Source organism: Monodelphis domestica, chromosome 3 (genome assembly GCF_027887165.1).
Source record: "Monodelphis domestica isolate mMonDom1 chromosome 3, mMonDom1.pri, whole genome shotgun sequence".
NCBI classification, from domain to species: Eukaryota; Metazoa; Chordata; class Mammalia; order Didelphimorphia; family Didelphidae; genus Monodelphis; species Monodelphis domestica.
Window position 1 is genome coordinate 3,556,297 of NC_077229.1, and position 24,422 is coordinate 3,580,718.

The 24,422-nt window shown below is 45.1% G+C and overlaps 1 protein-coding gene across 1 annotated transcript; it reads right to left on the reverse strand.

Annotated features, from left to right (window-relative positions):
• Positions 1 to 654: 654 nt before the first annotated feature.
• Positions 655 to 23,509, reverse strand: LOC100617781 (zinc finger protein OZF-like). The gene is made up of 5 exons (XM_056821258.1): positions 23,335 to 23,509; positions 22,037 to 22,156; positions 12,743 to 12,869; positions 11,257 to 11,352; positions 655 to 8,240 (listed from the first exon to the last, which is right to left on the reverse strand). The coding sequence occupies exons 2-5, from the start codon at positions 22,067 to 22,069 to the stop codon at positions 6,796 to 6,798; spliced, it is 1,701 nt and encodes a 566-aa protein (XP_056677236.1). The 5' UTR covers positions 22,070 to 22,156; positions 23,335 to 23,509; the 3' UTR covers positions 655 to 6,795.
• Between the last annotated feature and the right edge of the window lie 913 nt (positions 23,510 to 24,422).

Consider the following 24,422-nt stretch of genomic DNA (forward strand, 5'->3'; position numbering starts at 1 on the left):
ATAGATGAAAACACACAAAGACAATCGTCATCCTTGGTTACCGAGAAACTACTACTACTCCATTGATCCTTCCGTGTCTTAAGCCAGAACCATATTGTTTTGATGACCACTGTTTTATATTACAGTTTAAGATCTGGTACTGATAGACCCCGAACCTTCACATTTTTTTTCCATTATTTCTCTTGATATTCTTGATCTTTTGTTCTTCTAGATAAACTTTGTTATAATTTTTTCTAATTCAATGAAAATTACAAGCAAGGCCAATTCTATGAAAGAGCAGTGCATTGCCCATCTCAAACAGCTTCTAGTTCTAGAATGTTTTTTTCTTCTATCACTGATCCTTTCAATTATCTTGCCTGAGACTCAGGGGAGGAATTCATCTCCCTACAACCCTTTGCCATTTGGGCCTGTCCAGTCTCTAAGATTCATCCAGTTTGGGATTCCTAAAAACCATGTTCTCCCTCACTATGGGAAATCATGAGGAGCTCTGACAAAAGGAATCTGAATAGGGGGTAGCTGGGTAGCTCAGTGGATTGAGAGCCAGGCCTAGAGATAGGAGGTCCCTAGGTTCAAATATGGCCTCAGACACTTCCCAGCCCTGTGACCCTGGGCAAATCACTGTTAAGATTAAAATTAGTTTCTCTGCTAAAAGTATTATATTTTTAGAGGTTTATTAAAGATTAAGAAATAAAGAAAATACAAACATAGAAAGCACGTGTCTAGGCCCAGAGAGCCCATTCACAACCACTCACTCCACATCTTGCCTGCCTGGTAGAGAGCCGTATGTGCTAAGAAGCTGAAGTAGGAAGAGAGAACAAGTAGGTGGAGAGCCCCCTTAATTAATAATTGGTGATCTCGCACTCAGGTGACATTCTGGGAAACTCTGGCAAGTTCCAAGGACTTCTGGGGATTGAAATCTGGGTTCAAATCTCCATTTTTACATTCTGTTTGATCTTTTGGGAAAAGATTTTCCCCAAAAGGATCATGAAAACATAATCAATTTAAGGATTACAATAATTTGAGGATAAGAGGAACAAAGAACAAAAGCAAAAGTTGCTAGATGCAGACAAAAGCCAATTAGGGGGCAGTCCCCTTTGGCATGAAAGTATACATACAAATAAATGTTCAATCAACCACACCCAAATTTCATTCTTAATCTTCTCCTGCAGTTTGTGGACTGGAGGCATCTTCATGGTGTCTTCTCCAAACAGGTCAGTTTCTGGATTCAGAGAGGTATCATGTTTCTTTACCTAATATTTTTCTTAAAAGAAATTTAAACTTTGCAATGTAAAATAATAATATTTTTACATTTCCCCATGAAGAGGGTGATTGAAAAACACAGGATCACTTAGGGATGCATGGCTGAGTTATGAGGCATATGAATCAATTTGCAAGAGAAATTAAAAACACATCAGAAAAAAAAACAAAAAAAAAGAAAATTTCTGGATGAATATATAGACTATCAAAGTCTTCTGTGTAAATATTCCACGTAAAAGTAAATCTATAACAGGTCCTTGAATCAGGGCCCAATTAAAATGATGTAAGCAATGATGCATTTACCCAGTCAGTAGCCAGAATTACAGAAATTTTGCCACATTATGAAAGACAGAAAAGGGACTAGATTATAGGAGCCAGGTTTGGGATACTCACCTGTAAGTATTTTCAGAGTGAGTGTAGATACAAGGAAGGCCTACGTCTTAACATATGTCAAGCATTTCAACCTTGAGTCTTCACACTAGGTTCAAGTCCTCTGTATTGGCTTAGAAGTGCATCAATCTATCCTGGATTGGTTTATCTTTGGCCCTGTGCAATGGCTCTTTTGTACATTTTGTCCTGGCATCAGAATCATTAAGCAAAGTCCCATAATTTTGTTTAAACAATTAGTGGCATCATTTTTATAGTCTCAAGCTATTGGGGCATGCATTGACATTATAGCAAATGTATTCTGAACTTGTATTACTGCTAAATAAAAACGTTGAAGAAAATCTTAATACTGTTGACATGTGCTTCAAATATAAAAAGGAGAGAAAAATTCTGAAATAGTATATTGCACATGCAAGAAAAATATAATTAAAGTGTTAAAAATTCAAAAATATAGCTTATAATCATTGACACACCATGTTAGCTAAAAAAATATACAAGACTTTCTCACCAAAAATGAGATCCATTTCCTCTTCATATCTGGCCATGATCCACTGTGAGTACAAGCAAATTAATTTCACAAGGTAACATTTTTTAAATAAAGAACAGTATTACAAATATGTAGGAATCAGTATCCCCAAAATTCTCAATACTACAGTTAATTATAATAGCAAACAAACACTATCATTTTTTTCACATCAGTTGCTATATGGCATTTCAATACCCTATAAACTGATGGATATTTGTCACAATTTTTAAAAACATAGCAAATCTTTGAACCTTGGTAAACACATTTTTAAACAAAGTAAGACTTATTTCTGGTTCTGAACATTATCAAGAATTCTACATATCATTCTGGTGGAAGTAAAATGAGTTAAAATGTTATAAATGAGAGATGTTCCTCTTTTGGGAGTCTTCCAGGAGTTCTACAGGCCCTGGCATTAACTCCCAGCTTCCATTCACATTCTCATAATGTGGGAGTTGGGAGTATAATTGTATTACCCATCAGCTACTAAAATGGGCCTTACCTTGTTTTAGGGGTAGGCAAAATGACCAGATATTGTTCAGAAACATTCTAAAAATCGTGTCTAAAGAACCCTTAAAATCAATTTGAGATATTTAGCTCATTAAATTTTCCAAAGGTTGTTATATAACAATTTTTCTGATGAAATCCACCTATCCTCTAATTTACAAAGTCAAAAATACAAAAGTTCTTTTTATATGGGCCTACTTGATAATGTTTGTTCAGTATGGTTATAGGGGGAAAAACTAACAGTAGTTAAAACCCAGTACTTTAAAATTATTTGGTATAACAGAATAGTATTGAATCCAGTAATATATGAACTTAAATCACAAAGTTAAATCTTAAACAAACCAATCAGTAAAACGCAATAGAATACAGAGATTATTATAAAACATTGGAGTCTGAAAAACCTTAAAAATATAACCTCCAGTTTCTTTAAAGTTCCTTGGGTTCTTTTTATCCATTTAGATGCCTATTGTCAGAAGGCAGAAGATTGGTAATGGTTAGGCAATTGGGGTTAAATGACCTGCCCATGGCCACACTGCCAGGAAGTGTCTGAGGCCAGATTTCAACTAAGGACTTCCCATCTCTAAGCCTGGCTCTCAATTCACTGAGCCACTGAGCTGACTCCCCATTGTGAAGCAGCTCAAATTTGGCTAAAGAGTTTCAGGGAGCTGAATTATTCCCCTGGCACTAAGGTGAAATAAATAAGAATCAGTACAGTCAAAAGATATCCTTTTAAAGTAGCCATTCTTTAAGTTCCTGTTTGGAAAAGTATCTTCCTTCTTTCTTTCTCCCCCAGTGCTATTCCCTGCCCCCAGTCCATGTGGAGGCTAATTATAGCCTAAAGAAAAAACATCCCAATTTTTTACCAGCTGGTGGAAGTGAGTCTTGGGCCTGGGGCGATGAGCGATCTGCTCTGAGGCTAGAGTTAGCTGGGTCTGGGCGGGCGGGATGCTAGATGATTGAGAGCACAGGTCTGGATTGCTGACCATGCAGGAAGGGCGGGCACCAGGTGAGCGAGAGAGACCAGGAGCGGCAGAGGGAGGAGGAACGATTTGAATCAAACAGGTCCGGATCAAGAGGCTTTTCTGTTTTTCTTTCAACAACTATGAAAATTTTGCCTGCCTGTGAGTTATTTGTAATAAGAGGTAAAGGGTCCATTTTAGTAGCTGAAATGAAATACAATTATAATTCCGATATCCCACATTTGTAAAAATGTGAATGGATGGGCTATGACGAACTCATACCAAAGGAGCTGGGAAGTTGATTCCAGGGCATCATACCCCTAGATGGCTCCCGAGAGAGCATCTCTCATTTGTAACTCTTCAGCTTACTATGCACTTCTACAAAAATGATCAAGATTCTTGGTCACATCCCCTCCAAGTCTCCACTCCATTGCCAGAGGAAGCAGTGAACATGGTCGCAGCAGTGAGGCAAGGGTTTTGAAATGGCTGATCAGCCATTGGCAGGTGGTATTTATTTTGTATCCTCTTTATTCCTTGCCTTCTAACTAATCCACTACTTCTAACTTCTTACTAATAAATGCTTAAAATATATTTTTAGTATTAAGATTTAATTTTTACACAACTTGGTCACATGGTCCTACTGTTGGATAATAAACTTTGTAAAAATATAATTCAGGCATTGGATATTAATCTAAATCTTACATTTATGGTGACCACAGAAATAGGGTTCAGATTTCTTAATTCTAACTAGATTAGTTTGAAAAGAAAGCATGTTTCTTCTGCCTTGTGCCTTGTGCCAGTTTTCTGGGCTTTGCTGCTGTTGCCTTCTCCTCCCTCCCTCTCTCACTGCTTGGGTATTCCTCCTGCTGCTGCTGTTCTTACTGCTGATGTTACTGTTGCTGCTGCTATGAGCTGGGTGTCCTTGGAGCTGGTCTCTTGAAGCTGGGAAAGTAGAAATCCCTTTCCTTTACATTGTCAGTGGCTGGATAACCATTGTTCACTGTAACCCCTTAAGCCATGTATGTATGTGTGTTTTAGCAACAATTAGACTCTAACTCTCCTAACTTCTTTCACCTGGGGGGAAGTAACACAGAACTTGAAGATTATATCTCCAGATGAAAATTCCAGAAAACTGAAGGAAGTTAATCTTTTGTTATTAGAGGGTGTTAATTACTGAGGTAAAATTAACAGATTTTAGCCTTATTTTGCTTTCTGTAATCTACTCTTTTCCTTTTTCCAAGCCTCCATGTGGTTTCAAGCATAGTAGCCACTTAAACCTTATTTTTGCCCCCAGCCACATGGCCTGAAAGCAGCTCCCTGGAAACACTTGGCCTCTGGCATTTTACCCCAAGAGGGGAGGGAAAAGGAGATTACTCCTCCAAAGTACAGACAGGAAATAGAATTGCAAGGATGGCCCATTCTATGGAAGGGCAACCAATTACTTATCTCAAATAACTCATTCCTAGCAGCACTGTTCCTTTCAATTACCAAGAATATCCTGAAATTCAGGAGAGAAATTCATCTCCATAGACAGCCTTGCCATTTTAGCCTGCCCACTCTCTACAACACATCCAAAATGAGATTCCTCCACACTATTGTAATGGCGAAAATGTGGGTTTCCAAGACTATGAGTTGCCAAAACTGTAAAGGTTCCAACCAAACTGTAAAGATAAATTTTAGTGTCTTGATTTATATTAGAGTTAAGTGGTCACCATGGGAAAATTCCCAAATATGAAAATTCCCCAAGTCAGCTGAGTTTTATGGAGATTTTAATTAATACAAATAAAGGAATTCAGAGAGAAAATAGTAGAAAGGGCCTAGACTTGAGCCTTAAGGAAAAGCGAGTCCGTCTTTATCACTCACCACAAGCTAGTCTCAAGCAAGCTCCAGTCCTCCACTGAAATCCAATTCCTGAACTGAGTTCGGAGACCTTCCTGTGAACTGAGTTCAGAGTTCCAATTAAACTTCCAAACTGAATGACCACTAAACTACATTCTCCTTTTAAATAAATTTTCTCATGTCACCTTCCCTAAATTTTCACATCTACCAATCACAGTAGACGCTTTTTCCCAGGACTGCCCAGTCTTAGTTCTCATCACTTTTTAGTTCTCACCTTCACTGGGTAGACTAAAACATCACACCTCTTTTGTTAAGCTTGCCTTTGAAAGTTGCTTGACCTATCAGTGATTAAACTTTTATAGGTACTTAGCACCCTTTTGTATTAGATCTAAAAATAGACCACTTAACTGGGGGTTTTTGCTTCACTGTAAGTATGAGTTGGGGACTTTTCATTGTTCAATCAAGAATTTGCAACTTTATCTTCCCCTAAGGCACTGTCTGAGCAGGGTAGAGTAATTTTAAAGTTCTCAATACATTCCTGACCAAGTATCTCCATTGTAAAAAATGGGGAATAGCTTACTCAAATATTCTTAAGTAGAGTCTGAGCAGTTTTAAGAATCACACTAAACTCAGTGCAGAACTCTACCTCAATATGGGAGATCACAGAGATGTGACCTATGGAGTGTGGGTAGACGGTGACACTAGGGAGGTGAAGGAAGCTGGAGCCTGGAGTTGAATTTGGAGTTCTGCAGACACCACTGCTGTGTCAATTCATTCCTTTCTGAATAGTAAATAAAGCTCTATAACACCAAATATTGAAATTAAATAAAAGTACTCTTAAATTCAGTGCCTCTATCCTGATATATATATATATATATATATATACACATATATATATATATACACACATACTGTTTGTTGATTATTTTAAAACACATGAGATTTGGATTAACACACAATATTCACTTAGTTTAAAAATAGAACCACATGACTTGAGTTTTTCTAGCTGCTCAAATATCCCCATGTTCTCAGCTACTCTGACAGGTAGAGAAGCGTGAGAGGTAGGGCTCCAACAAAATATATCCTGTCGATGCCAGCATGTAAGAACAGGATAAATGGTATGTTGGGAATCCGTTTTTAGGGTAGCATATTTCTAATTCGACAATGCTGCCCCAAAATGGACGAAAAGTTCCTCCACAACATAGTAAGACTGGAACTGAATATGAACACATTTCCACAGTTTTTATTTTTTTCTCACTAGTATGGTTTTCACATATAGCATGATTGAAGCCACAACTAAATGTCTTCCCACACTACTGGCATTCACAAGACTTCACCCAGGTGGGTTCTCTGATGTGTAACAAGATTGGACTTCTGATTGAATGCCTTTCCACATTGCTTGCATTTATAAGGTTTCTCCCCAGTGTGGATTCTCTGATGTACAGCAAGACTGGAGATGCGAGTGAATGTCTTTCCACACTGATTGCATTTAAAAGGTTTCTCCCCAGTGTGCATTCTCTGATGTACAAGAAGACTAGAGGTGCAAGTGAATGTCTTTCCACACTGTTTGCATTCATAAGGTTTCTCCCCAGTGTGCATTTTCTGATGTCTAGAAAGATTGGAAGTACAGGTGAAAGTCCTTCCACACTGCTTGCATTCATAAGGTTTCTCCCCACTGTGGATTCTCAGGTGTGTAGCAAGACTGGAGATGCGAGTGACTGTCTTTCCACACTGATTGCATTCATAAGGTTTCTCCCCAGTATGCATTCTCTGATGTACATCAAGATGGGACCTCAGCTTGAATGTCTTTCCACATTGCTTACATTCATAAGGTTTCTCCCCAGTGTGCATTCTCTGATGTACAGCAAGATTGGACCTCCGATTGAATGTCTTTCCACATTGCTTGCATTCAAAAGGTTTCTCTCCAGTGTGGATTCTCTGATGTACAGCAACATGGGACATCTGCTTGAATGTCTTTCCACATTGCATGCATTCGTAAGGTTTCTCTCCAGTGTGCATCCTCTGATGTACAGCAAGATGGGACCTCTGATTGAATGTCTTCCCACATTGCTTGCATTCATAAGGTTTCTCCCCAGTGTGCAATCTCTGATGCTGAACAAGATGGAACTTCTGTTTGAATGTCTTCCCACATTCCTTGCATTCATAAGGTTTCTCCTCAGAATGGATTCTCTGATATATAGCCAGACTAGAGGTGTGAGTGAATGTCTTTCCACACTGCTGGTATTCATAAAGTTTCTCCCCACTGTGCATTCTCTGATGTACGGCAAGACAGGAATTCTGAGTGAATGTCTTTCCACATTGCTTACATTCATAAGGTGTCTCCCCTGTGTGCATTCTCTGATGTATAGCAAGATGGGAACTCATACTGAACACCTTCACACCTTGATTATATTCATAAGGTGTCTCCCCATTGTAGATTCTGTGATGTCCAGCAAAATTGGAGCTCTCAATGAATGTATTTCCATGATGCCTCCATTCATAAGGTTCCTTGCTAGTATGGATTCTGTCATGTCCAGCAACACTGCATCTGTGTATAAAAGTCTTTCTACACTGATTATTTTCACTAGATTCTTCCTCAGATTGCATTCTTTGGTATTCAATATGAGATGAATTTTGACGGGCAACACAGAATTCCCTAGAAGCAAAGTTATCAGGACGTTTATGCATGAATCTTTGTAAGTCCATTTCTTCCACAGGATAGCTACCCTCTGTTGAATTTGCCTTCATTTCAGGTCTAATCTCTCCTTCTAAAAGAAAAAATCAGTAAAACATACATAAAGAGTGATATATATACACATATATAACTATCTCCCTTCCTCAACTGTCAAAAAATGAACCACTTTCTATCTTATTTCCTCAGGTAAGAAAATATCTTCCAAATTAAATGGGCACAATCTATCCTTTGAAATTGTCATGGCCTCAAAATTAAAAAACAATTTAAATAACAAAGAGCTTCCCGTATGATCTCATTGGCTCTTCATAAGAAATTTTGGATTAGGAACAGGCTAACTTTATTACATTCTTAACTCAGACCATGACCTCAGAAAGGCTGGATGACTGACATGACCTGAAATCCTGGCAGCCGAGACCAAATCTTGTGACTGGGCGTGCTCTGTCCACAATACAAGATAATTTACTTTCAATCTTTTTGCTTTCATTTTCATTGTCTAGATATTCAATATTCTCCTCACAGGTATATCAACACTTGGTGCATGTAAATGTAATAATTCTATTATTTGATCGTCCAGCTTCTGTGTAATCATTATGCAATTCCCTTCATGATTGCTTTCAACCTTATTTTTTGTTCCCGTATTTGAGATCAGATGAAGAAATTCAGAAATCTTTTTTCCATTTATCCAAGGTATAAAAGATTTTGCTATATTCCCTACTCTTTGAGAGAAGCCATTATTTTTCTTTTAATGCCTCTTTTTAATAAAATCCTTCCACTAAATACAAATTAAATGAAAACATGGCATTGCCCATGTTTAAAACGATGTCTCATATACTGAGTTGAGTCCTAGGTCCTTCTGTAAGGAAATGGGCAACAAAGCTCTTACAACTCGCTTCCCTATTTCCCAACTCCTATAGGTAAAGGCATTTTCATGATACTCTGTTAACTAATTCCAACATAGGTGGTGGTGCGTTCTCATTGGACCCGAGAAACTGGTGAGGATTCTTAACCATGTGTAAGTCACAGAAATTTTGTTGGTCTCAGGTTCTCCAACTATACCTTGGACATAATAATATCAAGTGACTGCCAGGGTTCCTATGAGGATCAAAAGAGATCAAATTTATAAAGTATATGACACATACTAGGGGCCATATGAAAATGGTGTTCATTTTTATCATTAGAATTGGGATTATTTCCTCCTTTGATTGTTTTTCTCCTTAAACTGTCATTCTCTACACTTTTCTAGTTTCTGATTTCCCTGTTGAATTAAATGCATTTCCATTCCCCAACACTCCTTTCTCCCTGGATCATCTGAGAGTGAGATTGAGGATCTGTTACTTCTTTCTAAATGATCTTCAAATACGTATTTTAAATTGTGAGCTCTAAGACAAACCAGATTGGTATTATCCTTCCTTTGTATACGGAGAGCTTACCTTGGTTCCTAGAACATATTTCTTATTTAATACATGTTTACTGACTGGGTCCTGGAATTCTGTCAGACCCAAACTCTACCAGAATCCTAGTCTGGAATCTCTCCTGGAAGGCAAATACATCCTCTGGCCTCAGTTGTGATTCTGCCCCTCTCTTCCCCATATTTCTCAGCAGTCAACAGTAACTCTGTTGGAATTAGAGTAGACCCAATCCTGGAGATCCTAGAGGCTTCACTCCAGCCTCTCATCTCCCTCAAGTGAGGTGCTGTGGTCACCCGATTGTCCAAAAACAGGACAAAGACTGGAACCCTGAGACCAGGAAAAGGCTTGGGCTGATGATTTAGGGAAAGCTTAGTCTTGGGTCACTTCCAAGGAAGACAGCAGTCCTCATTCCTGCTCATGGGCTGCAGGTCAACGGAGAGAAGGAAAATCAGGAAACCAGCTGCCTGGCTGCACTCTACATTGAGGTTCCCTGACATCAGCTGGATCCTCAACTGGGCAAAGCAATGCTATGACTTCTCCTTCATGTATTTCATTTGCCACCCACCAAGGCAGCCTTCCAAATATATCCCTGGTGTCTAGCTCTCCTTCATGGCTTCCTAACAACTCCTACCTCACCTTCTGAGTTGAGAACTTGGCCTCATATTCCACTGAACAAAAGCTGGACCTCTCTGCAGAGCTCTCTCTTATCCTCCACCTTTCACCCAGCTCAGCTGCCTCTTTTTCCTCTCTGGCCTCAGGATCAGAGGAAAAGGTCATTCTTCTGCAAACTAGAGAAAATCTCTTTCCATAACAAAGAAGCCCATCCCATCCCTCATCTAAGCCCATCTATTCTTCCTTCAGGACTCCCATTGTTCTGTCAGCTTCAGCCTTTCACACACTAATGAGATAAGGACTCTCTTCCTCTGGGAAACAAACCATTTCTCCCCAATGCTCCAAACACTCTCACTTGGTGTCTTTCTCCTCAGGAGGTAGTCCAACATCTGTTCTCAGGTACATGGCTAAAATACTAGACATGGCCATTTGCAGTAAGTTATCCTGGTGCTTCTCCCTTGTTTTCTCTACTATATTTTCTCCCAGAGTCCTCAGTCTGGCTCTCCTGAAGCCCTAGGCCACCTCCCCCTTAAGACCTCTCCACTGCTCCTTCCCTGCAGAGACTTCCCTCTCATGATGAGCTTCCTTCGAACAGGGATCTAGAGGGATTTCACAGAACTGTTGGCATTGTGCTATCTGCTCTAACAGAGGGTGAGTTCCTGGAGGGCACGGGATGTCAGCTGCAGTGCTTTATGTGCCCCGTAACTTAACCCAGAAACCGACATAGAAGAAGCCCTCCTACATGTTTCTGGATACTAAAAAACTCAGAGGTGATTAGCTCACCTCTTCTGGCTCCTGGAGGAGACTTTCAAGCCTTTCAGTCTAAAACAATCATAGGTAGACCTCATGAAGGGAGCTGATAGAAAAGGGAATCCAACAGCCTCATCTTACATATGGGGAAACTGAGGCTCAAGGGTTCAGCGACTTGCGCACGGAGCCTTAGTAAAACCTCTGAAAAAGAATTCCATGTCTGATCCTCCCGCCCCCAAATCTAGCACTGGCTTCACCAGAGCACCCAGAAGCCTATGGTCACCCTGGCTTTCCCACGCCTCTTTTGTCCTCCTTCACCTGGGCAGCAGCTCTGTAGGCCTTCTGGCTTCAGCATGCACTGGACTTCCCTCTGCTCCAAATAAGAGATCACTTCTTGTGGGGGAGCTGGAAGCCCTAGGAATGGGGAACAGGCAGGGAGGAGAATTGAGAGAAGTCTGTCACTGAGTTCTCCTGAGGGAAAGTTGGGGGAGTCCAGTGACTTCACTCAAGACAATCTGTCCATGGGGTTCCTCCAGGATTCTGCCCTTCCCTCCTCAGTGAATGTAATGCAATAGTCCAGGGTAGGATGGGCCTGTTAACCTCCTGGGGGGCCTTGAATGAGCAACAGCCCCTCCACACCCCCCAGTCCTGTTCTGGTCCGTTCTGGAAGAACTCCAAAACTTCCAAACTAGATGCAAGGGTCAGTGCTTGGGGTCACTCTGAAGCTCCAGACCCAGGGACCTTGAGGAATCGACTTCTATCCCATCACACTGCATTCTCCTCCCTCTCTGACAGCTCTTTGAGCCTCGTGGACTCTTCTCCCCTGGAGCTCTGCCTCCTTTCCTGTGAAATTCAAAATCCTACTTGCGCCCAATGCTATCTCCCAGCCAGTCCATTCATTCTGAGAATCACAGAGGTGTGCAAGAAGGGCCTTCGGGGGCCCTAGAGGAGAGTTTTCCAGAGCATTTAGGGAAGGGAAAGGAAGGGGAAGAAGGTCAGGAAACCAATCCGGAACCCTAATGTTTGGTTCTCAGGCATTTTCTTTAGAGAAAGATAGACTGAATCCTTAGTTTTCCATTATTTCAAAATGAGAAGCAGCTAGAAGAGGAAGGGGCAGGGGCTTTGGATTAGAAGCAGGAAGGCCTCAGTTATCAATTCACCACAAACAGCTCCTATGTGGGTGCCTGAGAATAAGGCACTTAATTAAATCTATTTCCTCATCTTTAAAGAGGGATAATTTTATCACTTAATTAGGAAGAAGGTGAGGAAGAAGTGCCAGAATATTACAGAGAAAAGCAGCCGGAGAGCTCTGGGCAAGAGCAGGTCATTATAAGCTCTTCATCCCTTCCCTCCATTCTTTACTGGCTCTGCTGGAGGCTTAGGGCAATAGGAAGAAAGACTAAGAAGAAACCATATCTCCTGGGGACACCACGGAGCTGTGAGTTTATGCTGGTTAAAGAGAAAAAGATCCCCAATAGAGGGGAAGAGGGGGGAGGAATAACTGCCTGAACAGGTTTCTCAGATGGGTTTGGGGGACCTAATTCCGGGTCCTAAATACAAGAGAGAGAAGCAGCTCTGAGATTACTTCCACGTCTGAGATTGGTCAGGAGCACCAAAGGGAGCTCCCTAACGTCCCATTACATGATGCAAAGTCCTTTTACAGGAGAACCAGGCAGCAGGAGGGCTCTGGCTCTGGGACTCAGCATACCAGCCCTCATCCCTTCCTCATGACAAAACTGCTTCCAACCCTGCCTGCTGCTGAGGGCGATATTCCTTTGGATGGCAACAGGGGGAAGGTCCTTACCCATAGAGAGCAGGTTCCGGGCATTCTCCAGCATCACCTCCTTGTACAGCTCCTTCTGGGGAGGGGACAGGAGGCGCCACTCCTCATGCGTGAAGTCCACAGCCACATCCTGGAACATCACAGCTTCCTACAGCAGCCCAAGACAGAGCACAGAGAGCTGAAAGTCACATCACAATGAAGAGCCCACCTCTGGTCAGTTACAGGAGGAAACTGGCCCACAGAGAAGGGAGGGGCCCAAAGTCCCGCCCTTTGTCAGTGTCAGAGCCAGCACTAGAAGCTGAGTCTGTAAGAGCCCAGTGGAAGCTGGAGAAGAGCAGCTCTAGGATGTTCTGGAAGGGAGCTGAGGAGGTTCTGGTGGGTGAAGGGAAATCTCTAGAGGACCTCCAGTGCTGCCTGGATCCCAGGGGCCACATTGCTGGGATGTAGGTGTCACAGAATCATGTGTCTGAGGCCCCATTGCTGTGTCCCAGGGCAGTCAGCGACAGTGTGAGAGTCACCAATGTGCCAGAGCCAGAGCCACAGAGGGGGGAGCTGGAGGAAATATGAAAGGCAGGCGAGGGAGGGAGAGGGGGCTTTTGACCCTTCCCCAGAACTGACTGGCTCTCTGGGCTTTCCTGATCTCTTGAACTCTGGCAAGCCCAGCTGAGCAAGCTGAATGGAAGAGATCTAGAACGGCTGAGACCTCCCTCTCTCCCTCCCTCTCTTTCTCTGTCTCTACTAATAAATGCTCATCAGTCAGGTAATGAGTCACCAGATCATATTTTACGGATAACACTGTGGAAGGCACAACAAAGGAGAGAAGGTGCTCCGCAGAGCTCGGGGACTCGGGATGCAGCCCGGGTGACCCATCCTCGGAGAAGGCTGAGCTGATCTCAGATCATTTACTTATTCATCCTCTTGACCAGTAACTGCTTTTGTCTGCTAACTGCCCGAGTCCTGTTTCTCTGCCTCCTGGTTCAGCTCCACACCCAGCCAGCCTGTAACAGGGGAAGTGCAGAATCCAGCTCTTGGGCACCTCATCACTGTTCTAGCCTCATTTCAAGGCATTCGTTGGCCTTGGAAGATTCAGGGGAGTCCCAGGGAGTCAGTTTAGTCTTTCTTCTCTCTTGAACCATCTCAGACATGTCTGGTTTGCTGCCCAGTCGGGGCCCTGACCTTGCACTGGACTCACACAAAAACTTCCTCTTAGTCTGGGCCGAGAAGGAAGGCTGGGGCACTGCTGGCCCCTTATTACTGATGATTCCAGTCAATCACAGCATCCCTGACCATCTCAGTTCTATAACCACTGGTCACCCTCCATCCTGTGGTAGATGTCACTTACTCTGTCTCGTCTTTGTTCTGTGCTCCCTCAACCCGATCAATGAGATCTAACCTTCTGTTTAGGGTTTGGAGCATTAACAGAGGCAAGCCCCTGGCCCCTTTCAGTGATAGGCAGTATTGTTCTGCTTGTCTTTCTTGGAGACCTGCCTCAGTTTACCCTTTCGTTAAATTTCACTCTCAACATCTGCAAATGTGAGCTTCACAATCATGGACAGAACAGTAGATGTTCACTAGTGAAGAGGAATCCGCAGTATTTTTAGAAAGAGTCCCCAAAGGGAAGAGATCATTTGCTTCTTGAATACCCCAAGCAGAAGTAATTCAGGAGGGGTGAATAACTGAAGACAACAACAGCAGCAGAACATCAGAGAGAGCAGAAAGAGGCTTCTTTGAAAAACTACAGTGAAGGAGAAAGGGAGGAAGGAGGAAACCTGGGAAGGCTAAAGGTGAAGCTGAACCCAGAGGGATCCTGGGAAGACTTCTGTGGCCTCCCATCTACTCTAGGAGGATGCTTCTTGTGTAGGATTGCAGAACTACAGGGGAGAAGAGGAGGTAGATACAAAGAAAAGACGGGGACTGGTGAGGCCATCTAAAGGATAAGAAACTTTCCTTTCCATTCCCTCTACACTCAGCAGCTGTTCTGTCATTTGTGAAACTTAAAACTTCTCAAACCCTACTTCATAAGGTTAGGATTGTAAACCTTAAAAAATTCCCAGACTTTACTTCATAAGGTTGGGTTAAGACCATTCCCCACTTTAAACAATGAAATAACTTAGATCAGGAATGTGAGACCTCTACTTAGATAAGGAATGTGAGACCTCTACTTCACCATACTTAAGCATGCCCTAGAGGAATATAAAGTTGTAAACTCCTTGCTAAACACTGAAAGTACATAAACCCATACTTAAGCCATGCCTATTTTAGAACTAATACAAAGAGGTGCTAGGTACCTATAAAGGTCAGGCAACTTGTGAACTTACAAGGAGCAAAGAGGTGAGAACTTACTCAAAGATTCTAGTCTACTCAGGTGAGAATTACTCAAAAGATTAGTCTACTCAGGTGTGAACTAAGAATGGTCTGTCCTTTGAAAAATGTCTACTGTGAAGAACTTAGGGGAGGAGACATAGAAAATTCCCTTTAATTTTTTCATTTGAATCAAAATTTCATTTTCATTCATCAAAAGATTCATTCAGATGGTCATTGAGATTCAGGATTGAGCTGGTGGAGTCAGCTGAGATGAAGCTGGCCTGGTGTAACTAGAATCCTTGCTTGAACAGATCTTGTGGTGAGTGATTAAGGACTGACTGATCTTTCTTTTAGGGCTTAGGCCTGGGTTGGCCAGGACTGCCCTGGGCCAGCCTATCCTTTTCTCATTATTTCGCTTTTCTCTCTTTCTTTAATTCCTCATTATATTATTAATTAAATTCTCTATAAACCCAGTTGACTTGGGTATATTCATAATTGGGAATATTTCCCTGGCGACCATCTTATATTTGATTTGAAACAAGACACTGTAGTGAAAACATATTTCCTGAGGTCACAATTTCCTCATCCACTCTTATATCTACTACAATTTAAGTCTTCCACAATTTTAATCACTACAGTTTATGGCTTCAACCATTTTAATTATTTCACCTTCTGTAGATTCCCCAAAAGGTAAAAGACAGTCCTTGCCCTCCTGGAGCTCATAGTCCACTGTGAGGGGGGGGAAGGGAGACAATACAAAGGCACATGGACTCAAATCACGGTCTGTCTAGGAGAAATGGAGAAGAATGTTAAGGATGGAAGTACTCTGAGAGGGATGAGAGATGGTTTCCTGTAGAAAATTTTTAGGTTTTAGTTGGGAATTACAGAAAGTTTAAATTGATCAGTGATCTAAAATGTGGAGGGAAAATATTCCAGACGTGAGGTAAAGTCACTGAACATGTCTGGAACTAGACACAGCCAGACCACATGGTGGAGAGAGTGCCAGATCTGGAGTCAGGAAGACTTGGGTTCAAATGTGACCTCAATCACTTCCTAGCTGGGTTAACCTGGATAAGTTGCTTAACTCTTACTGTCTAGACTTCCTTACTCCTCTGTCTTAGAACTGATCCCAAGATAGAAGGTAAGGGTTAAAAAAAATGTTTCCATTTGGGAGCAGTTGGGTGACTCTGTGAATAGAGAAGTAGAACTAGAGACAGAAGGTCCTGGGTTCAAATATGACCTCTGACACTTCCTACCTATGTGATGATCCTGGGTAAGCCACTTACCCCCAATTGCCTAGTTCTTAGCCATTTTCTGCTTCACAACAGATGCTCACCATCAACTCTAAGACAGGAAGTAAAGGGTTTTTTTTTTTTTTTACGACTCTGCAGAGGAGGTAATCCAGGAGGCCAGGTTCCCTAGATTCTAGAATACAGACTGGGGAGTAATGAATAAGAAGAGGGGAAAGAGGGCTTTGAACACCAAACAGAATGGTTTGTATTTGATCCCGGAGGGAACAGGGAGCCATTGGGGTTTACAGAGTAGGAGATTGACACAATCAGAACTGAGCTGTAGGAAAATTACTCTGGCGGGAGAATGGAGGAGGTTTTGGAGTGGGAAGAGCCTTGTGGGAGACAGAGCTAGCAGCAGATTGTCTTAATAGTTCAGGAGGGAGGTGATGTGGGCCTCCTTCAGAAGGATGGCAGTGACACAGGATCCAAGAGGGCATGTTGGAGAGATGCTGCAAAGGTGAAACTGACAGGTCCTGGAGCCATATTGGACACATGGTTAAGGGACAGTGAAGAGTCAAGACAGGGGGATGAAGCCTTTGACCCTGGGGGATGAAGAGGATACAGCTATAAAGTGGGGGTTCTGCCTAGGTAATAGAGAAAAATGTGTTTGGGACTGTAATAAGAAAAGGAAGATTGTCTTTTGCAATATGAACTTCCATTTGATTAACAGGGACATGTGATGTAAAGTCACATGGGAGGCTGAGTCAAGATCCTGAGTGCAGATTCTAAGGTCCCAACTTAAACAGTCTGCTGGAGGAAGCTTTTGCAGGAGATTGGAGATTTTCCATCTGTCTAGCAGGTTTCTGGCCCTTTGGAAGATACCGGCTGGAGTGAGAGAAAACCTGCATGGACGGTTGTTGGCAGCTGGACAGAAGACCACAGAAGAACCACTTCTCTACTGAACCTACTTTGGACATTTCTTCTGGGATCTTGGCTCATATACTGGACTCTTATTTTGTGAGATTATGTTTGGGGAAACTTAATTTATTTGGCATAGATAACAGCCATTAAGATAATTTTATGGGAATTGGGTTTTGGGGTTAAGATCCAGAACCTACCCGTACCCTTTTACCCTCCTTCCTCTCAACCTTCCCATCAATAAACTTAAAACTATTTAGACGTTTTCCCTCTTATTATTTCCTCTAATGATCCATCGTAAGAGGACACACTGAGCTCAAGATGTCTACTGGTCACCTAGTGTGAATTCTCTGTGAGGAAATTTGAGGTGTAAGAGTGGAGAGATTGGGCCAAAAAATGTAGATCTGAGACTCATCAGCAGAGAGATGGTGCTTGTATCCCTGGTAGCTGAGATCACCAAGTAAAGAAGTGCAGAGGGCCAAAGACAGGGCTGGAGGAACTCCCTCACCCCAACCCTACTGTTACAAGATCCAGAGGAGAAGCTAACAGAGAAGACAGAGAATCCCAGGTCGAAGAGGCAGGAGCTAAAGCAGGAGGGCCGTGTCCTAAAACCTTAGAGAGAAGAGAATGTTGAGAAGAGTGGACCAAAAGCATCAAAGGCTTTAGACAGGAGTGAGAGAAGGAGGACTGAGGAGGTGGTCTCTATTGTCTCAGAAAGAGAAGAGCATAGAGGAGGAGGTATGGAAGTACAGAGGAGAAGCCAAAGGCTGAGAAGATAGAGAGAGGATGGAGGGGATTCCACTGATGAATGTTCTTATGGGGAAAAGGAGATGAGGCCTCACACTGAAGCTGGAGATACTTAGTGCTTACAGTCTACTTATTCTGAGGGGGGAGGCTGCAACTTGTAGTCAGGGTGGGGGTATCCAGTGTGGCACTTGGACAACTGGGATAGCCTTGACCCAAGGACCAGATTTCCAGGCAAATGAGGAAGAAAACAAGAAGCTTCACTGTGACAAGTGACAGATGAAATGCCCGAGGAATCAAAGCTCTGCTCTTCTGAGCACATCAATTTATTAAAGCAACGTATGCCAAGTACCTAACCAATAGGGACGAGGCCCTTTCCTGGGCTTAGGGCTGGACATCAAAATCAGGGGGAAAAGAGACTTTTCTACCTCATAAGAGATCAATTGAACGAGACCAACGAATGCAAAGGAAACAATCCAGTGTTGGTTCATCTGCTTTCTAACTGGAGAAAAGATTAGGGACTTGCCAAGTCGGCCTGGGGAAGAGGGACAGAGGAAGCTCCCTGACAAGGGGTCCTTCTCCTTCCCAATGTCTGTACAAAGAAGCAAGAACTGATTGATTGATGTGCAGCCAGTGTGCAGACGAGACCCCGAGACGTACAATCAGGAGAAAACTCCTCCCATCAGTCTCAGAATCTGACTGTGTTTCTGGTCAACCTAAGTTCTGGCCTTAGCTGAGGGTCTCTAAACCGCAGGCACAGGCAGTCCAGTTTCCAGCCAGGCAGGAAGAGGTTTAAATAGTGTAACGAGGCTTTCTCCCAATTCTCCTGATTGCATAAACTGTCCTCCCCAGACAGAATTTGGACAAGACACACAACTGGAGAAGGGACCCAAGCCAGCTCCAGCACTGAATCACAAGATGGAGACTGTTTCCACAATTCACCCCTCTCTGACCCAAAGTTCTCCCTTCCTTCCCAAGAGGGAATCAGTAGATGGCACAAGGTTGGCTTGTCCCAGGTTCTTCACACACCCTACAGGAAATGCTGACACCATCCTTTATGGGAATACTGTGAAATTGAGATTAACTCCACCCGATTTATTCTTTAGAATTTTAGCCACCCAATTTGGAACTATGCCCAAAGGGCAACAAAAGAATATCTGCCCTTTGATCCAGCCATAGCACTGCTGGGTCTGTACCCCAAAGAGATGGTGGACAAAAGGACTTGTACAAAAATATTCATAGCTGCGCTCTTTGTGGTGGCCCAAAACTGGAAAACGAGGGGATGCCCATCAATTGGGGAATGGCTGAACAAACTGTGGTATATGTTGGTGATGGAATACTATTGTGCTAAAAGGAATAATAAAGTGGAGGAATTCCATGGAGACTGGAACAACCTCCAGGAAGTGATGCAGAGCAAGAGGAGCAGAACCAGGAAAACATTGTACACAGAGACTGATACACTGTGGTATAATCGAATGTAATGGACATCTCCATTGGTGGTGGTGTAATGTCCCTGAACAACTTACAGGGATCCAGGAGAAAAAAACACCATTCATAAGCAAAGGATAAACTATGGGAGTGGAAACACCGAGAAAAAGCAACTGCCTGAATACAGAGGTTGAGGGGACATGACAGAGGATAGACTCTAAATGAACACTCTAATGCAAATATTATCAACATGGCAATGGGTTCAAATCAAGAAAACATGTAATGCCCAGTGGACTTACGCGTCGGCTATGGAGGGTGGGGTAGAGGAAAAGAAAATGATAATGATCTATGTATTTAATAAATAATGCTTGGAAATGATAAAAAAAAAAGAATTTTAGCGGCCAGGAATGTAGACACCCCCACTTAAGGATTAAGTGTGGGGGAGGACGGTCTATGACCCACGTATGCTAGCAAGTGACAAATCAGAAACAACTGATTCTCTCTCTCATTTCCTTAATTTCTTCTCACTATTTATAAATAATCTACCAAAAAAGCCATTCTGACTTCCAACTTGAGTAATTCATTGGGGTTTAGTAATTAAATTAAATATTCAGTCCAACCCTAACTTTTACCCGTTACAATACTGAGAACAGAGATTTTCTGGCAACAGCAGCCATGGTAGCCTCAGCATCTCTCCTGAGAGGGGAAGCTCCTCACTTTACTCCCCATAATTTCTCTAGTGAAATGTCACAGAAGCTGCTTCAGATTGAAAAGAATTCTTAAGAGGATCAAATCCAAAAATATAATCCAGGAGAAAAAATGTAATTTCGCCCCTCATGCCATGAAGAAGAAGGTATGTGACAGGACTGGATAAAATCAGGACAAAATTCATTTGGGAAAAACAAAAGATCAGCCATATCAAGGAAGATGTTGACAAGAAGCCAGGATAGCTGGGGAGCGGCACGGCCAGAGCTCAGACCAGATCAGAAGTCAGCTGTCATCTTAAAGCTGGGGGACTGGTAAGGTAAGGAGGTAAAGCAATGGGACAGGCTAAAGAAAATACCTCCTGTCAAGTGGAGAAGAAGTAATTTGGGAGAAAACTCCTTATTTGGTAAAAACTGCTAAGAAAACTGGAATGTAGCCGGGAAGGAAATGAGGTTCAGAGCATAAGCCGACACCACACTCTACTAGACACGGTTTAAGGAAATGTGAGCTAAATATTGAAGATCACACTATGAGAAAGCAGGAGAGAAACATCTCATACATATCTCACTGCTACAGGGAGATGTTTGTAGAATAATCATTTATTTTCTCCCCGATTACAGACAAAAACAATTTCTAACATTCACTTTTTTGTAGTTCCAAATAGTCTCCCTGAGCGAGCAATCTGATCTCGACTTTACCTGAGCAATCACGTAACATATTTTTCCCTTTTAGTCATTTTGGGAAGAAATCTCAGACCAAAGAAAATAAAAGGAAGGAAAAAAGGGAAACGTATTTTGGTCTGAATTCAGAGTCCATCAGTTCTCTCTGGACCAGGATGGTTTTTCTCATCACGAGTCCTTTGGGATCGTCTTACAACCCTGAACTGCTGAGAACAGCCGAGGCGTTCACAGCTTCTGACCACACCGCATTGCTGTTGCCTATAAAATGTTCTCCTGCTTCTGCTCCTACTTTGCATCAGTTCATGGAAGTCTTCCCAGGATTCTCTGAAATGCTGCTGCCGGTTATTCCTCATAACCCAACAGGGTGACGCTATAATCACAAGCCACAGCTTGGTCAGCCATTCCTCAGTGAATGAAGGTCCCTCCATTTGCAATTCTTTGCTACCACAAAAAGACCTGCTATATACATATCTTGGCATCAATAGGTTCAGCCTGTGCCTGGCAAGGACCCCGACCATTCCTACAACAGGCTCTCCTGGCATATACTGACCTTCCAGCCCCTTCCTCTCCCCTCACACCTCCCTCCTCCTCTTCCTCTGACCCAGGGACACTGGGCTGATGCTTGGCCAAGACCTTCCACGGTCTGAATCGGGGCCTCTCCATGGGCTGTCTGTGTCCCTGCAGGGAAGGTTCTCCCTCCCTCCCGCCTCTGGCCTCGGAGCTTCCTTCCAGTCCCAGCTGAATCCTCCCTTCAGGAATCAACGATCTCCCCAGAACCCTGAGAGCTTCCCTCCCACAATGCCGGCCTCCATCCCACCTACAAGAGCTGGTTTGGACACGGCTGCTGAGGGGTCTCCTCAGTCAGACTGGGGGGGCCTGGAGGGCGGCCGATGGCTTCTCCCTGCCTTTGGGCTGAGCAGTGACTCAAGAGGGATCAGGTGAAAAGAAGCAGAGGAAGAGGGTGTGAGTGTCGCTGGGAGAGCAGAGAGCAAAGACAGGATCCCCAGACAGGGAAGAAGAAGGAGGAGTCGATGGCCGTCCTGGGCGCTCACTTGTGTCCAGAGAGAAATCCAACAAGGGAGGCAGCGCCTGGGGGGAGCTCTTGGGGTCTGAGCTGCCCCAGGGCCCAGGAATCACTCCCAAAGCCAGGGAGAGAGCCGGGAAGGGCTGGTCCTCCTGCCTGGGATGTGGGGACAGACGTGGCCCAGCAGGAAGGAGGCAGCAGCTTCCAAGCCCTCTTGGTCAGAGCCAGGGAAGGGCCTCCCTGGCTGAGGGGGCTCCATCTGGGGCTGGAATGCACTTACCTGGGCTGCGAGTCTGTCCCTCTCCAAGGCCATCCCGGGCACTCCAGGCTCCCTGTGGAGGCAGCAAAGCAGCCCCAGTGAGTCCCCCCTGAAGCTCCTCCAGCTTTCCCGGCCTCGTCTCTGCCAGGGTTAAATGAGGAGTTTGGACACAATAAGGGAGAACCTTGAATCGGTTCAGGTTTACTGAGAATACGGCAGGCGAGTAAATTCAGGTCAGCCCTTCAGGCCAAGGAAAGGAGCCGCCCAGCAGCTTTTCCTGTGAACGGTTTAGGTTCATTAAAGCAGAGACAGTAAAAGAATAAAGCAGAGAAATACAGGAAAATGTCCTCATGTCTACACTAGCTGCTCCCCAGCAGTCCAGGTGGGGCTCCCTTGGCCAGAGGGCAGTCCTCCCGGTGAGGAAGGCCCTCCTCCTCCCTCAGCCTCCCATCCCTGACTGCAGGGCCTCCTGGGCTCTCTTCCCCTTCCTGCCAGCCTCCATTCAGCCCCTCACCTGACTTTCCTCTGGCCCAGCCTCCTCATCAAATCCCCCAGGATGCTCTCTGGCAGTCCCAGTCCTGATGGCCCCATCCCGCTCGTCCCTGCCACCCACTTGGCCCCGGGACACACCAGCCTCCCGAGGGTCCATGAACAGCACCTCCAGCTCCCTGCCTGGAGAACCTTCTCTGGTTATCCCCCACGTAGCGGCTCACAGGCTCTTCCTCCCTGGCTTCCCTACTGTGCAAAGTACAATCCCGCCTCCTCCAGGAAGCCCTCCTGAGCTCCTCTACACTCTCAGCCCTGTCTCTGTTCCTTATTGTCTGAGCAGAGCTTGCATGGGATGACTCTGAGGCTGCCCCAAGGGTGGGGGAGCAGGAGCTCGGGGGTCCGGGGCCCCGAGGCTGGGAGGCAGGACTCCTGGGTCCTAGCATGGCTCAGTAAAACTGCACCCAGTCCTGGTCCCTCCCCGCAGGTCGTTTTAGGAGCAAAGAAGGTCCCGAAGAGGAAGCCGAAGACCCCAGCCAAGCCCCGTCAGACACCAGAGCAGCCCCGGCATACATCCAACCCCACAGGAAACTCGGTCGGTCCCGCCGAACTACAGTGTCCCAAGACGCGAGGGGAGGGGAGGGGCTCGCCGCTTTGGGGGGCTCCAGGAGGCCCAGGCGGGAGGTGCCGGCCCCAGAGGGACTCGTAAGAGGCAGGATTCGAACTCAGCCACGTTCTCTGCCGCCCGCCCTCCCCCAGGCTCCTCGTCCTCGGGCCGCTCTCCACTCGGGCGTCCCTTTCCCCCCGGTGCCCCGCCACCACGTCATAATTACCGAGGCTGCAGGCGCGGTCTGGAGGGAGTCCCGAAACCGGCTACTGAGAGCAGTCAGAGAAAGCTTTGGACGTGGAGGAGGGGAGAAACTGGCGGCGAGCTTCACTTCCGGCTTCCCGGAGGCCTTTGCGCAGCCTGTTACGCAGCTAGATTGCTCCGCCCCGCCCCGCCCCGCCCCGCCCCTGGGGCTGACCCTCCCCCTCTCCCCTCCTCCGGAGCCTCTCTTCCCCGCCCCCCCCTTCCTCCCCTTGAATTCTACACGCCCACTGAGGGTCGGACCCGTCCCGGCCCCTCCCCTGTGAATCATTTAGGCCCTGGAGCTTGTGCTCTCCCCGCTCACTGTAGGGCGCTCCGGTCTCCTGGCCTTCCCGGGGCCTCCGGCGTCCCCCGTTCCCAGCTCTTCTCTCTCCTAAGGTAGCTCGGGGCGCTGCGCTTTCCTCGGGGTCTCGGCATTCCCGCTTTGTGCCAGGCAGGAGGGGGGCCCGAGGGCACCGCGCGGGGCATTCTGGGTAGCAGCTCGATCTCCAGGTGGGCTCTGGTGCTGCGATGGGGACTTTCTCTGGTGCTGCTCCCCGAAGCCAGTCAGGAAGACGCCGGGAGGAGGCCGGAGTGGGGTTACTGGGCCGGGCCAGACAGATCCGGGCCTTTTCCGGTGTCGGGCTCCCTTTCTCCGTAGCCTGTCTAGCCCTGTGAGGCCTCCTGGAGCCTCTCCCCGGCCATCACGCGGTTTCCTTCTTCCCGGCATCCTCTCTGCTTCCCTATCTTCTCTCCTTTCCCGCAGCCTCCTTAGGCTTCACCTTCCCCCGCATCCTCTCCCTCTTTTCGGCAGCCCTTTAGCCCTCTGTCCACTTTCTCAGGCTCCCGCCTTCGACCCTCCCCCCCTTGGCGTTTTCTCTTTCCTCCTTAGATTCTCCCCCCCCCCCCAATCTTCCTACGCCCCCCCCTCCCCTCCCCTAACTGGGCCTCCCTTCTCAGGGGGGTTCTGGTAGTCCATGAGGGAAGGGGAGGGGAGGGGAGGGGAGGGGCGGAGGCGGGGCTGGTGGAGATGGAGGAGGCCTCAATTTAGGATGCTTTGAGAGAAATTCTCTG

What these genes read in the sequence shown, in the direction of transcription:
- LOC100617781 (XM_056821258.1), bottom strand. Translation starts at nt 22,069, where the DNA reads ATGGCCTTGGAGAGGGACAGACTCGCAGCCCAG. An exon ending in CCGGAACCTGCTCTCTATGG is followed by an intron (nt 11,353 to 12,742) that starts GTAAGGACCTTC and finishes CCCCATTCCTAG; the next exon opens with GGCTTCCAGCTCCCCCACAA. An exon ending in CCTACAGAGCTGCTGCCCAG is followed by an intron (nt 8,241 to 11,256) that starts GTGAAGGAGGAC and finishes TTTTTCTTTTAG; the next exon opens with AAGGAGAGATTAGACCTGAA.